The sequence below is a fragment of the Crassostrea angulata genome, chromosome 5 (genome assembly GCF_025612915.1).
Source record: "Crassostrea angulata isolate pt1a10 chromosome 5, ASM2561291v2, whole genome shotgun sequence".
In the NCBI taxonomy this organism is placed as follows: Eukaryota; Metazoa; Mollusca; class Bivalvia; order Ostreida; family Ostreidae; genus Magallana; species Magallana angulata.
This window is the reverse complement of record NC_069115.1, coordinates 52,271,246-52,283,874: the sequence shown is the minus strand read 5'-3', so window position 1 is coordinate 52,283,874 and position 12,629 is coordinate 52,271,246. Positions and strand designations below refer to the sequence as shown.

The following is a 12,629-nucleotide window of genomic DNA, read 5'->3' as shown; positions in this document are numbered from 1 at the left end:
ATTCATTTATTTTTTTGGGGTCTTATTTGTTTATTTTTAATTGAGTATAATTTTTTATTTTAACAATATTTCGGTATAGCCTATGCATCATATAAACTGATGGGATGACAGGCATTACATATTTAAATCCTCTCCGACATACAATGTCAAAGTCATATATACAAGATTTTGTATTGTACAATGTTGACATTAATATTATAATATAATATATACGGATACGTATATATGTGTAATAATATTATCATCGTGTTAAAAAATTATGGAATTATGCAAAAATCAAATAAATGCAAGCTGCCAAATATGTTTTTCATTTGTGTGTGGATTGAAAAGCAAATGAAAACATTATTTTAAGTGTATAACAGTGTTACAGAGAGTGACGTCGTTATCGCATCCACCTACATACAAAACTTATGCAGTGATAAAAGTCAAGAACTATCATATTAGTGCAGCTCTGCATCTGATATAGGCCTGAAATAACCTTCGATAGCATCATACAAACCATTACGCTTTTCAGTATATCAATGCAGATCATGCATAAACATGTATTATATAGTATTCGGTACCATAGTGCCTAGAGTAGCGTATATTTCATATCAAGCGACCTACGCAGTCTCAATTCTGAGTGCATGATTATGAGGTCTAATATTGAAGTTTTTAGAGGCTTTATATGTTTCTATCCTGGTGGAAAATTCTGGGATTTCCTCGTTTGTCTTCTGCAGCACTGTTATCAGTGTCAAATAGTTTAGGCATCAGACTGTGATACATGTCATTAAATCGATCTCACTCCCCCAAAGAAGGATTCCCCGTCCAAATGTCAAAATTATCATAGAAAACAGTTTTAGCGCTTTCCTGAATCGTCACCTTTTGGTTCTTGTCACTGAGTACTATTCCCTGTAGACTAGAAAAACAAGCATGTATACTGAATTACACTGTATAAGCTGCGGCGACATCAGCATCTAGTTTCTATACTGCCCCACTAATGTGTTGAGCGTATATTGTACGGTGGCAGCGAAATGTTGTAGGGAATTGCCTGGTATTATTGCATAGAATAATTACAAGATGTAGAATACACCAGCATTCAGTATAGCTGACAACACGTGGCGGTGATTTATGAAGTATAGTAGAGAGACCTACTTAATTGTGAGATATTTTGGCGAGTTGAGCAACAATATTTACAGTGAGGAGAGAGTACTGATAGTGAAGCCCAGGCATCTGGTAATAGAACAGACGTGTACAGGGTTAAGGAGGTGATGCCTCCACAGATTTAGATCGAACACTCGCATAATGCGACATTTCGATAACAGGATAATCACTGTCGGACGTGAGAGAAATCTATATCGTGCGAAATTATGAGTTTAAATCATCGAGATCCCATAAATTGTGCCCGGAGCATCCTCGGTACGTAATAAACTGGCTGATATTACACATACAAGGTCGGGGGACGATTTGACAGGGCACCCAAAGAAAGGAATTTCTTCTGTCGCCGTGGATCTAAATTATCTGGAATATTTCGTCGCATTAAGGATGTTATACAAGGGTCCCTAAAAGCATTAAGAGGGGACGGAAATTTCGAATTTAATTTGTGTTCCAGAATTGTTAAACAAATAGAGTTTTGAATTTTGGAGTTTTTTGTCTGCATGTAGTGGAGACGGGTGATTTTGGGATTTTTAACGGATGTGTCTAGATTACTGAAGACAGGAATATGGCATAATGTCTAGCATCCCTCTTTACAATGTTCAAGCCAGATTTAAATTTTATACAAGTGAAGACAATCTAAGCAAGGAATGGAAGTCGTCGGCCAAATCGAACACCCACCAAACCACGTTTCTAGAGGGAATCCTCCTCAAAAGTTTAGAGAAAAATGGTAGGTACTCACACATACTTAAAATTATTTGATTTAATGATTCTATACTAAGTAGATCCTGAAATTGTGAAAAGCAGATGAAATGCCATTATATAAAGAGCTACATTCCTTGCATATTTGGACCTGTACTCTATTACATCTCAATTTCAAAATCCCTTTTTTAAAAATGTGTCATGCATGAATTGTTTGTATACAGAACATGAAAACAGATGCTTCATGTTTCAGCTTTAATAAAGTATTCCATATCGGCTCCAAATCTATTGTTCCTGTCATTTTATCCTTGTTCTAGTTGGATTTTACAGATAATAAACCTCCATTTAACAATAACCAAAGCACGCTACTACAGTAATTAGTTTTCACAACATGAAAGCATTCTTTGTCCATAATTATGAAAACACCAATCTATTAAAAGGTATTGTTTTTCTGTCAAATAGTATTATTGTATGCTCGAAAGTGAATAACAATTGCATGTTCTGCCATTTGGCATGTGTATAAATTAAAAATTAATTATTTGGTTTAAAGTTGCAATTTTAAAAATTATCACGTTTAGAAAGTTAAGTTTTGCCATTAGAAATGATAGGGATTTATTGTCTTGTACAATATACATGTAATATAAATTCTACATATAGTACTTTACTTGTTTTATTACCCAATTCAGTAATCCTGCGTCGTCTTTTTCTGTAAATTGTGTGCATCAGAGCCGGTTCTTTAAATGGCAAATAAGATGATATTAAACCTAGCTAAATTCCAAAGCTTGCAATCAATAACATTTAACACACAATCTAAGGTTTTTATTGTATCACGCTTTCGTAAGGAAATGAGATCTGGGAGCTACACAAAACTCTAATAAGAAATAAAATAGAAAAAAAAATAGCATGGACACAGAATTTGCTCGAGTAATTTGTCATTTCTCTTCAGACCTGGTTTTCTGTTGGATAAAGACGCAATGTGCTTGGTTGAGCATTGACACAAACCTCACATTATATTTGGGTATCTATCAACTGTTAGGGGGGGGGGGGGATATAGCTATTGATAAAAAAACAAAACGTCCATCCCAATATCATGAAAAATGAAACGTTCAGACTTAAAAAGTCAGAACAGGCCCTAGGACCAGGAAGCATTTTTAGATTTAAAAGATAAATTATCATTTACGCTTACAATTTTAAAAGCATGTCATTTTTTTATGTTTTCAATCAAAGACAATAAGACAGTGTACAAAATTAGACTTAAGTCTAAAACTGCTTCATGATCCTTGGGCCTGATGGCCATCTTGTAAGTGAAATAATGGAGTAGAGAGTGAATTAGTCTTGGCCAGCGTAAGTGATCAATGGCCAGAACCACGTTCCACCAATTCCTGGTTAGGTGGCCCCCATATGGTTTTCGCGTGCCATACCGTGTTAATTTGGCATACAGGTATCATTATAAACACACATTGATTATTGCATGCGTCATACAGGTCATTAACGATCCTTAAGTTGTATATACATGTATTTCAGATGTGAAAGAGCATGTAATATGTAACATACATAAGTCGTTATAATTAAATAATAAGTTTAAGCGGGAAATATCAGAGACATAAATACTTTTGGTTTAAGATTATTATCTCAGTTTACTAATACGTAGTTCTCAAGGTAAGGTTGGTCCCGTAACATTTGTCAACAACAAAACACGCTAATGGCGGAGTTGTCAATCTCTGTTATTTATATACCGTGCAATTTTGACCTGAAATACATGTATGTAGCTTGAGTCAAAACAGTAGTGACTATCAATGCCTTTCAAGTGTTACTAGTGTATGACAATGCCAACATTTCACCTTGATGATTGCCTTACAACTAACTGCCGCCACGTGCACTACCAAACCAGTACATGTACAACTTATACACATATACCAATGATATGCCGAGTATGAAGAAGCAGTCAGGTGCATATTTCTACCGAAAATTCGGAGAATGAATCGGGAAGTGAATGACATCTGGGTGCAATAGAAATTAATGACCGATGCATGGAGCTATCCCATTGGCCGAAATTTAGACCCAAACAACCCACATATAAAACAGCGGGTGGGAGGGTGGGAGGCTAATCTGACAGAGTAGTAAAAGTAAGATGAAGTTGTACTGACTGGCTGAGACTGACCTCTGATGTTTATTGGGGTTGTATTTTGTTGTTGAGTTGTGGGAGGAGGTGACTTCCACATCTGTACGTCATTATATATAGAGCTAACACAGAGCAAGCTATTCTCTGCACCACATGGATTTAGATGCATTGTTTGTAAATTGCTGGGACATGTACTTGTCTGGTATTTTACGTCTTAATTCTCTGTGGAGACATTTCTCTTGCATGAAGGAATTACGTAGAAAAGTTATGATAGTTAAAACAACGACAACATGTAACTTACATGTATGTATATATGTATGTAAAATCGAGGGTAGAGGGCGCATTGGTAGCTAGGTTGAGGATCATATATCTGTATGTATGTATTTTTCAAATCGTAAATTCCATACGACATATCATATAATATATATATATATGATTTTGATAAAAAAAAAATTTGAGTTTCGAGTGAAGGGGGTTGGACAAATAATGGGGCGGGGTGAGAAGGGAATGATGAAATACAAGGGATGGGGGCTCATTCTTTTTATAAAGGGCGACGATCCTGTGTCTCTAATGTTTGCCGGAAAACACGGGCCGGAGGAAAGAAGATGGGTGGTTAATGCGTGTGAAATGCCCATACACAGTCGGACAAGCTACTGAAAAATTAAAATATCAATAAATCTGATATATTTTTAAAAAATCGTTTAAAACAATATACATCTAACATATCATTGATTTTTAACCTATAAACATGTTCAATACTTGAAATATGTTGACTCAAACAGGCGTATACGTATCAAAACCTGCAAATACTGTCATTTTTTAGAACTTCAAGTCAATTTCTTTCATAGAGTGGGTCTGTGCTCCATATTTTTCTCATTGTCTGAATAGGGTCTTTTGGAAAACAAACCGATTTCAATCAACAAAAACGTGGAGAGATGACCCTCTATTCATTAAAAATATCATTTTGTATCCCAACAACTGAACGTTTTTAAAAAATAATACAAGTCCGTAAACTCGTGGTCAAAGTCACACATGATATTTAAACAGCATAATTTGTTATGTCTGAAATGGCTCAGTGGTTAGAGTACCCGACATAAGCTAATCTTAAATATATAGGGATTTTTGTTATGGGTTCGATACCGCAAAAATTTCTGGCAATATATTTTTTCTTATCGTTTGTTAAATTTATTAAAAACTGAATATAGTTAGAAATTATGCGTTTGCAAACTTGTATTATAATATATTTGAATAGATTTATTTGGGAAAAAATAAATTTAAAATTGTATTTCAGCACTGAACCGAATGGGCATTTGCGCCATCTTATTCTCCCATCTTCTTTATCATGTTTGCCAGGTTCTTGGGAAAACTTCCATACTAACCAAGTAATGACGAATATAGAAAATATATGAGCTCGTCTCTAGTGTACATATGCCATCAAAGAAGATGAAAAATTTTCACAGACACAAATGCTTGGTGAATATCAATGGATGATATATGATTGCTATTTATTTTCACTTATAATAGCTCGTTTAATTTATTTAGGCAATGAGGTAATCGTCGAATCTTTCGAGCAAAATACTCAAAACAGTACTAGTAATTTATTCGTACAATATTTTGCTCAGTAAACTAAAAAACAGAGTCGAACAGGTTTTCTAAACCATGTTTATATTTAACTTACACACTTCCTAAAGGGTTTAGCGATCTTCTGCTGGTAGAAGGCGAAGAATTTAATTAAAAGAATAAAAATAATAATTGCAATGATTTTTTTTCTCTACAGAGGAAAAGTTCAATCATACAATGAATACTATCATTACATGCAAAGTGGGAGGCCCTGGATTCTTGCCTTCACAGAATCGCATCTTCCAGTGGAAATTGGTTTTCATTTAATCTCTATAGTTATAAGACTTTCGTTGATCCCGTCTTTTTGTGATAAGACCAGATTCAGCGAAGCCTGATAGAGAAATATCGATTTATTGAGGCCCCCTGATAACTTCTTAACAGCCCGAGTCGCATTTTTTGCGCCTTATGGGGAGTTACAGCGCCACCACTCGGCGCTAAGCGCTGTAGAAATGATTGCCAATTGAGCGGATGACGACGATTTTCTTAAATTACTTATTAATGGCTTTTATGACAAATCTCCGTTTCTTGCTAGTTTCTCCGATGACTGCTGTCTGTACAGGAAATAAAATCCGAATTTGTGGATGATTTATCTCCATTTCTGCGCATGTTTAGATGTAACTCGTAAAGAAATCAAATAGATCTTGTTTCACATGGTATTTATTCGTCATTTCGCACAACATTGCGTGTTATGACTATAATTTGGTTCCACTGTATTATTGTGAAACCGGGTAAAGTATTATATCCATTTTTTTTAAACATGAACTAATCTTGTAATGCGTGTATAATGCATAAACCAAAACCCGATAAATTGTTCTGTGAATTTGTAGGAAAATAGATCGGTTTGTCTTTTTTTTTTGATGGGAAAGAAAACTCGTACATCAACATAAAAATCTGATGACATTTATACAATAACTGTTTGGTTCTTTTCTTTGACAGCACAGTTCTCCTACGTGGACTACTCTGTTTTCTTCAGTGGAATTAAGGACTTCAAGCGCCCCGCGCAACCCAGGAATCATGTTCAGTCAGACGTTTTACGGGTTCACAACCATAAGTTCTCCATTGACGTTCTCGGCAACAGAATTTTGCAACCCGGTACATATAACTATAGCTGCCTTACACAAAATATATTTTGTTCTTTAGATGTAACAGGAATATGAAAAAGTTTTTCCTTCTAATTGCTAAAATTTGAATCATGTTGATAAGGTCTAAACTCATATTATTTTATAGACAGATATTTATATTTGAGCATACTATACATCAATGTAATTAAAAAACTATCCACTTTAATTTCATAAATATAGTTCGAATCCATAAGGTATGAATAGAACCATGAAAAAAAAACTTTATGAAACTTTCTCAGAACATTTGAAAATCTAAATTGCACACAATAAGTGTTCTCTGTATTGAATTTTACTCCATAATCATTACAAAATCGTGCCTTTTTGATTTGATTTGAACATATTTTATTGCATTATATATTGCAATGGGATTGGGCACAAGTTATAAAAACTTAATTCGCCCTCTCCATACATGTTAACAACAAATACAATATTATTGCAGATACGTGCTTTTTTCTTATTCACCATAACCATTACCAGCAATATCCTAAGATCTTAACTATAAACTACCCGATAAGCATCAGAGTTTAGAGCTAACCGCGAAATGTCATTAGAATTTTCAGAATTGCCTAGCAATGCATTTTCTTAACTAAAAAGTGGTCATTTAATTGCAGTAGCGACATAATTTTTTTAAATTTGCTACTTCGTTTAATTTGAATGCTGAATTACCTTTTAAAGTTCAAACTCAATGTTAATTTTAATAACAAGGACATTAAAACGATGAAATTTCAGTATAATCTTATACATGTATTATGTTTTAATCAAACATTTTGATTCAAAATAGAGCACGTATTATGAAATATACTGTATGTAAATGTACATACATATGCACTTGTACGATATACATTTAAAGATGCATCTATGGTCAAAATGATAAGAACACTTACATTGTAACCAATAATGCATAGCAAAAAAAGAAAAAAATAATAATGCATAGCAAAGCAAATTTTCTTACAATCATGATAAAAAATCGTTATTTAAAAATCAAATGAGTCACTCGTCGTTAGTTAATATAGGAGAATTTGATTTTGAACTATCTTTGGGTCGGTCAACTTTTCCAATCGAATGCCAAAAAAACCCCGAAGCGCTCTGCCATTCCTGTTAGCCAAAAATACCGGTATTTAGCTAAATCAGATGGCGTTTAGTTTCAGATTATATGTTATTGGAGATACGGTAGTATAAATGTCCCCCAAAATCGATAGAAAAATGTTAAATCATTCAAGCCATGGCTGTTTTGGTTCCGAGAGGGAGGGAAGCATTTTGTCAGAATGTTAAACACTATCCCGTGATCGATTTAACCTCTATGTCATATTTCACCGCAACATGGTTACAATGTCTTGGACTCTAAGTATAATTTCCAAAAGTCATCATCTGACAAATAGCAATGTTGCAAGGCTCTGAATCTCAGCCAATATAAATGAAGGGGGAAGTTCTTACAGCTTCAATTCATTCTTCTCTCTTTTTCTATATTCAGATCAAGTTTAAAATACATTTCCATAGATATTTTCCATAAAACACATAGTATAGGGTATATATATATAATATTATATCCCAAATAGGGAAAATATAATATTTTTGAATCTCTCTCTCTCTCTCTCTCTCTTCAATTGTTGAATTAAGATATCTACTAACTTTGCAACATTTATAAGAAATTGAATATATCTGAATAACTTCTATCTATATTCCATGCAATATCAGGAATTTAATACTTCACAGTTTTTACCACGTATCCGATGTTGTGGCTTTAGATTTTGGATAAGATTTCTAGCATATTGACAGAATATTTGTGCATACGACGATATTCCATTACTAAATTAAGATACACAAATACCAATTTTCAGCCCCAGTCCCCATATACCAATGCACTAGTTGAGACCGTTACCGCAATGAAATCCTATTATTGACTAATTACTGGGGGCCCCGGGGATCCGTTTTATGTATGTTCGAATACAGAACACTTACACAGCAAACAAAGAAATGGACATTTCAGTGGGGGCAATGATTGTATATAATGGAATGGAGAGATTAGATTTTCAGCAGCTGCCTCCATATAGAAATTCGATTCGACAAAATGATTTTCACTTCTCCATACTTGCACTTACACCAGCCTCTTTCTGGTTTGGTAGTTGATCACTATTTTTCCTATTGGTGATGATGCATGGTGGATGCAGTATTACTTTTTTATGATTTTTTTTTCAATCTCGCTTCATAATTGAAGTTATATCACTATGTTTCATACCGAGCGATTTTGCTTTTATCACCAATATGTATTCTAGAGTCAAACACGTTAAAAATTCATAGTATTATAGATTACTAACAAAATGCATAGTATCATAGACTACTAAAAATTGTCGGTCTACGTATTTACTAGTTGTGAAATACATTGCTTTCTTGTATATGAAAAAAAAAATATATCAGTTACAAAAATCAATCATTAATCAATCACTCTAAATGTTCTGTCGTTTTATTTCAGAATTCTACGATGAGATCGAGTGTATAGTGAGGGACGGGGTAAAACAGCTCCCCCGAACACCGGTCAGCAAGGATAGTCTGTACTTTCTGACGTCATTCCACGCGCTGGAGCGCACGCAATCAATGGAGGAAATCTGGAGTACTTGGAGCGGTGCCAAGTTCATCCTCTGGAACTGTCCAAGGGTCCTCAATCTTCGGAGGATCACCTTTCTGAAAGCCACGATGAGGTCCGAGAATTTCGCGTACCTGATTTTGTGCGAGTGTGAGAACGGCATGGAACACTTGAGCGTTGCCATGGATTTTTATGAAACTCTGAAGACCCGGCGCTGTGGTTTAGTTGGCCTGTATAAAGTCGAGCGATACTACATTCCACCCCACCACAAGACGGACAAATAAACGGACAATCAAATGGCATTTATTCACCAGAGGTCGTGTTTCTTCCTGTAGGCGGGAGCGTAGCGGGAACGACAGCTCTGGATAGAGAATGTTAAAATGATATGGACGTCACTGTTGTGCTGACCAGGGATTTATGTTTTCAGCAATAATTAATTTTCCAAACAATCTGTCACCCATGTATATAGATCTATCATCTGTTTGTTTACTCACGTGTTCTCCATATTTTGACATTCTCATCAAAATCATAGTAAATATAAATTAAAATGGTTGTTATTTAGAATAACTGTACATGTATTTTATCCAGCTCATTGTTGACAATTTTCCAATATGTATATATGATTTTATTCCATTAAACCTTTTTTCTATGTTTTGTTAATAAAATACATGTCTATTTTATTTGATGAATTATGTTTATATTAATTATTTTCCGTCAACGGTGTAGATCCGGTATTTGTATATTTCTTTTATGAGAGATACAAAATAAACATTATCTGTCAACACAAACAAATTTTCATAACGCGCTAGCGCGCGTTATTCAATTTGTATGCACACACCGTTGCAGTTATGAGACCACATCTTTCAAAAAATAATGATTCAATGCTTAAATGTACTATTATAAAAACCCCAACGTTTACCCCGTGAAAGATTTAGATGTTTTATCAAATAACAATCTCTTGGCCTCACCTCTCTAATAAAAAAAATCTAAAAATCATTTAATATATATATATATATATATATATATATATATATATATATATATATATATATATATATATATATATATATATATATATATATATATATAATTATTATAATGATGAATAGATGAACAAATATGAACAATATCTTTATATGCGTGTACCAATGATTATAGGCACTTTTTGGTATTGGAGTAAATTATACATAACAAAAAATAGCCACAGTTAATCTGCTGCATTTTTACCCCCGGGGCCCCTCCCTTTTTTGCACAAAATAATGTATCATCAAAAAATTGGAATTTTTCCTTGATGAATACAATGGATGTGTATTTAATTTTAATTTTTACATTAAAACTTTTTTAATATTCGGATGGAATATTTTATTGATAAACACACATTTATTTGATCAAATAAATGTATGCATACAATGAAAAGATATATAGTAACGTGACTGTTAAGGAATAAGGAGTCATTTTTGAGTATCATGAGGTGATCGAATACGATCGGGAGTGATCAAATCCAATAAAGCCCGAAGGATTGATCACGCCTGGCCGGTGTGTTCCCGTTTTGCACACATCTGATAATTGGGTATAGAACAATAGGTGTATATTGTGTTGTGATAGCAATTATAGTCTGCTTTCGGTCAAAAATTTTACCTGTTTTTTTACCTGTGTTTTATCAGCGCGTTAACGATAAAACAAGAAGAATATAGACATTTTGTTGTGTTTTAGGTCTAGTAACTATCACCATTTTTTTCGTTTGATTAAATGAAGATAATGATATGTTCAAAAAGTCTTCAATTTCCGCACACTGATTAAAAAAAAAATAATGATTAGATGATTTGTCTTTCAAATTGTTTTCAATTTACCTTAAATATAAAACAAAATGAATCAGAAAAAATTGTTGGTCCCAAGCCAATTGGAAGCTGATTTAATGGATAATTATATGATGAAGGGGGAAACTACATGGACAGTCATATGGGGTACTCTGTGTCTCTTTTTACAATTGAATTGCAATTTATGTAAAACGCATGTTTATAATTGATTGTTTGGTATCAACAGAAGATTATTATGAAGAAAAACAGATCTTTATCACAAAATATTTCAATCTTTGAAGTAGCGATCTTGACGGTAGTTCTTATGACATCACCGCTTTAGTATATGGCGGGTCACTTTCTTGGTTTTCATATCAGAGGTTAAATACATAAAAAAAATCTGACGAAAATAATATTTTAATATTGATGCGATATAACTCAAACTGAAAAAGGTTGATAATGCATGAAATAGGTCTACATTTGATAGGTTTTGTGAAATAATCTTTACAGTTTTTAAAGCATATAAAATTGCCGATTTATTATCATACAGTTTGTCTATTTCTCCGAATATTCAAGCCACAACATAAATGAAAAATATTAATCAGCGTTTTCACTAGACACATCTCCTCCATTTATGTCAGCAAAAGCAATAATTATATATTATCATATGATATTTTCTCTTCAAACTTTTAGCGTATACATGTTCTTCCTATAGACAGTAAGTTAAACAAAGGCGCTACATATTCAACATTTTTGCAATAATCTTTTTTATTTAAAAAAATAATGAAATTGTTCATGACTAAATTGATGTTTGAAATCAATTTCATGAATATGGATGGTGATTATTATGTAAATGTAAAGTTATATTGTAAGATAAAATAAATGTTAATATAAATTGCGAGTAAATATGTTTTACTTATCTTATTGTCAATTACCCTCGCAGGAATTGTGATATAGACTATAGCAATCAAGCAATTATCTCACCTGGTCAAATTCCCGTTTCGCACACATTTTTTCGATACCTAATTTTCAAATGTGTGCAAAACGGGAACAAACCGCCTGGCCGTATTTGCTCACCTCATGACTCCTTATTACTTAGTTTAATAAAATGTTCAGCAATTTCACGATTGAACATTAAAATAGACATTGATGAAATGTTTTGGACTATATATTATACATTAAAAAATCGACTCTCTAGTATAGAGCCGTTATAACGTTTAACAGAAAAATTAAAGTCACTGGAAAATGTAAATATGTCAGTATAAAATTTGCATGTACACATATGTACTAGCATATTGTCAAGTACAAACCATCATTCGTAACACATTTTGTTTGAGTTTATTTCGATAATTCTAAATCAATTAAGTTATAGTGTATTGGTAACATATCACCACGCACCAGCGTATTAAATATATTGCAACCCCCCGCCCCCCTCTATATCCAGTTCAGACATTAAGAAATATTATTGCTTAATAATATTTCTTCCTTGTAAATAATAAGTTATACGATAAACAAAAGGAAGTTACATATTTAAATCAAAGTTCTGAAGTACT

At 33.3% G+C, this 12,629-nt stretch overlaps 1 protein-coding gene across 1 annotated transcript; it reads left to right on the top strand.

Annotated features, from left to right (window-relative positions):
* The first annotated feature begins 922 nt into the window (after nucleotides 1-922).
* LOC128186277 (uncharacterized) lies at nucleotides 923-9,960 on the top strand. Its single transcript, XM_052856072.1, has 3 exons — nucleotides 923-1,864; nucleotides 6,515-6,670; nucleotides 9,170-9,960. The coding sequence occupies exons 1-3, from the start codon at nucleotides 1,711-1,713 to the stop codon at nucleotides 9,562-9,564; spliced, it is 705 nt and encodes a 234-aa protein (XP_052712032.1). The 5' UTR covers nucleotides 923-1,710; the 3' UTR covers nucleotides 9,565-9,960.
* The last annotated feature ends 2,669 nt before the right edge of the window (nucleotides 9,961-12,629 follow it).

Bases quoted from the DNA above. Each gene is read 5' to 3' on its own strand.
- LOC128186277 (XM_052856072.1), top strand. From the start codon at position 1,711: ATGTCTAGCATCCCTCTTTACAATGTTCAAGCCAGATTTAAATTTTAT. The intron at 1,865-6,514 runs GTAGGTACTCAC...TTTCTTTGACAG, and splicing joins CAAAAGTTTAGAGAAAAATG to CACAGTTCTCCTACGTGGAC. The intron at 6,671-9,169 runs GTACATATAACT...GTTTTATTTCAG, and splicing joins CAACAGAATTTTGCAACCCG to AATTCTACGATGAGATCGAG.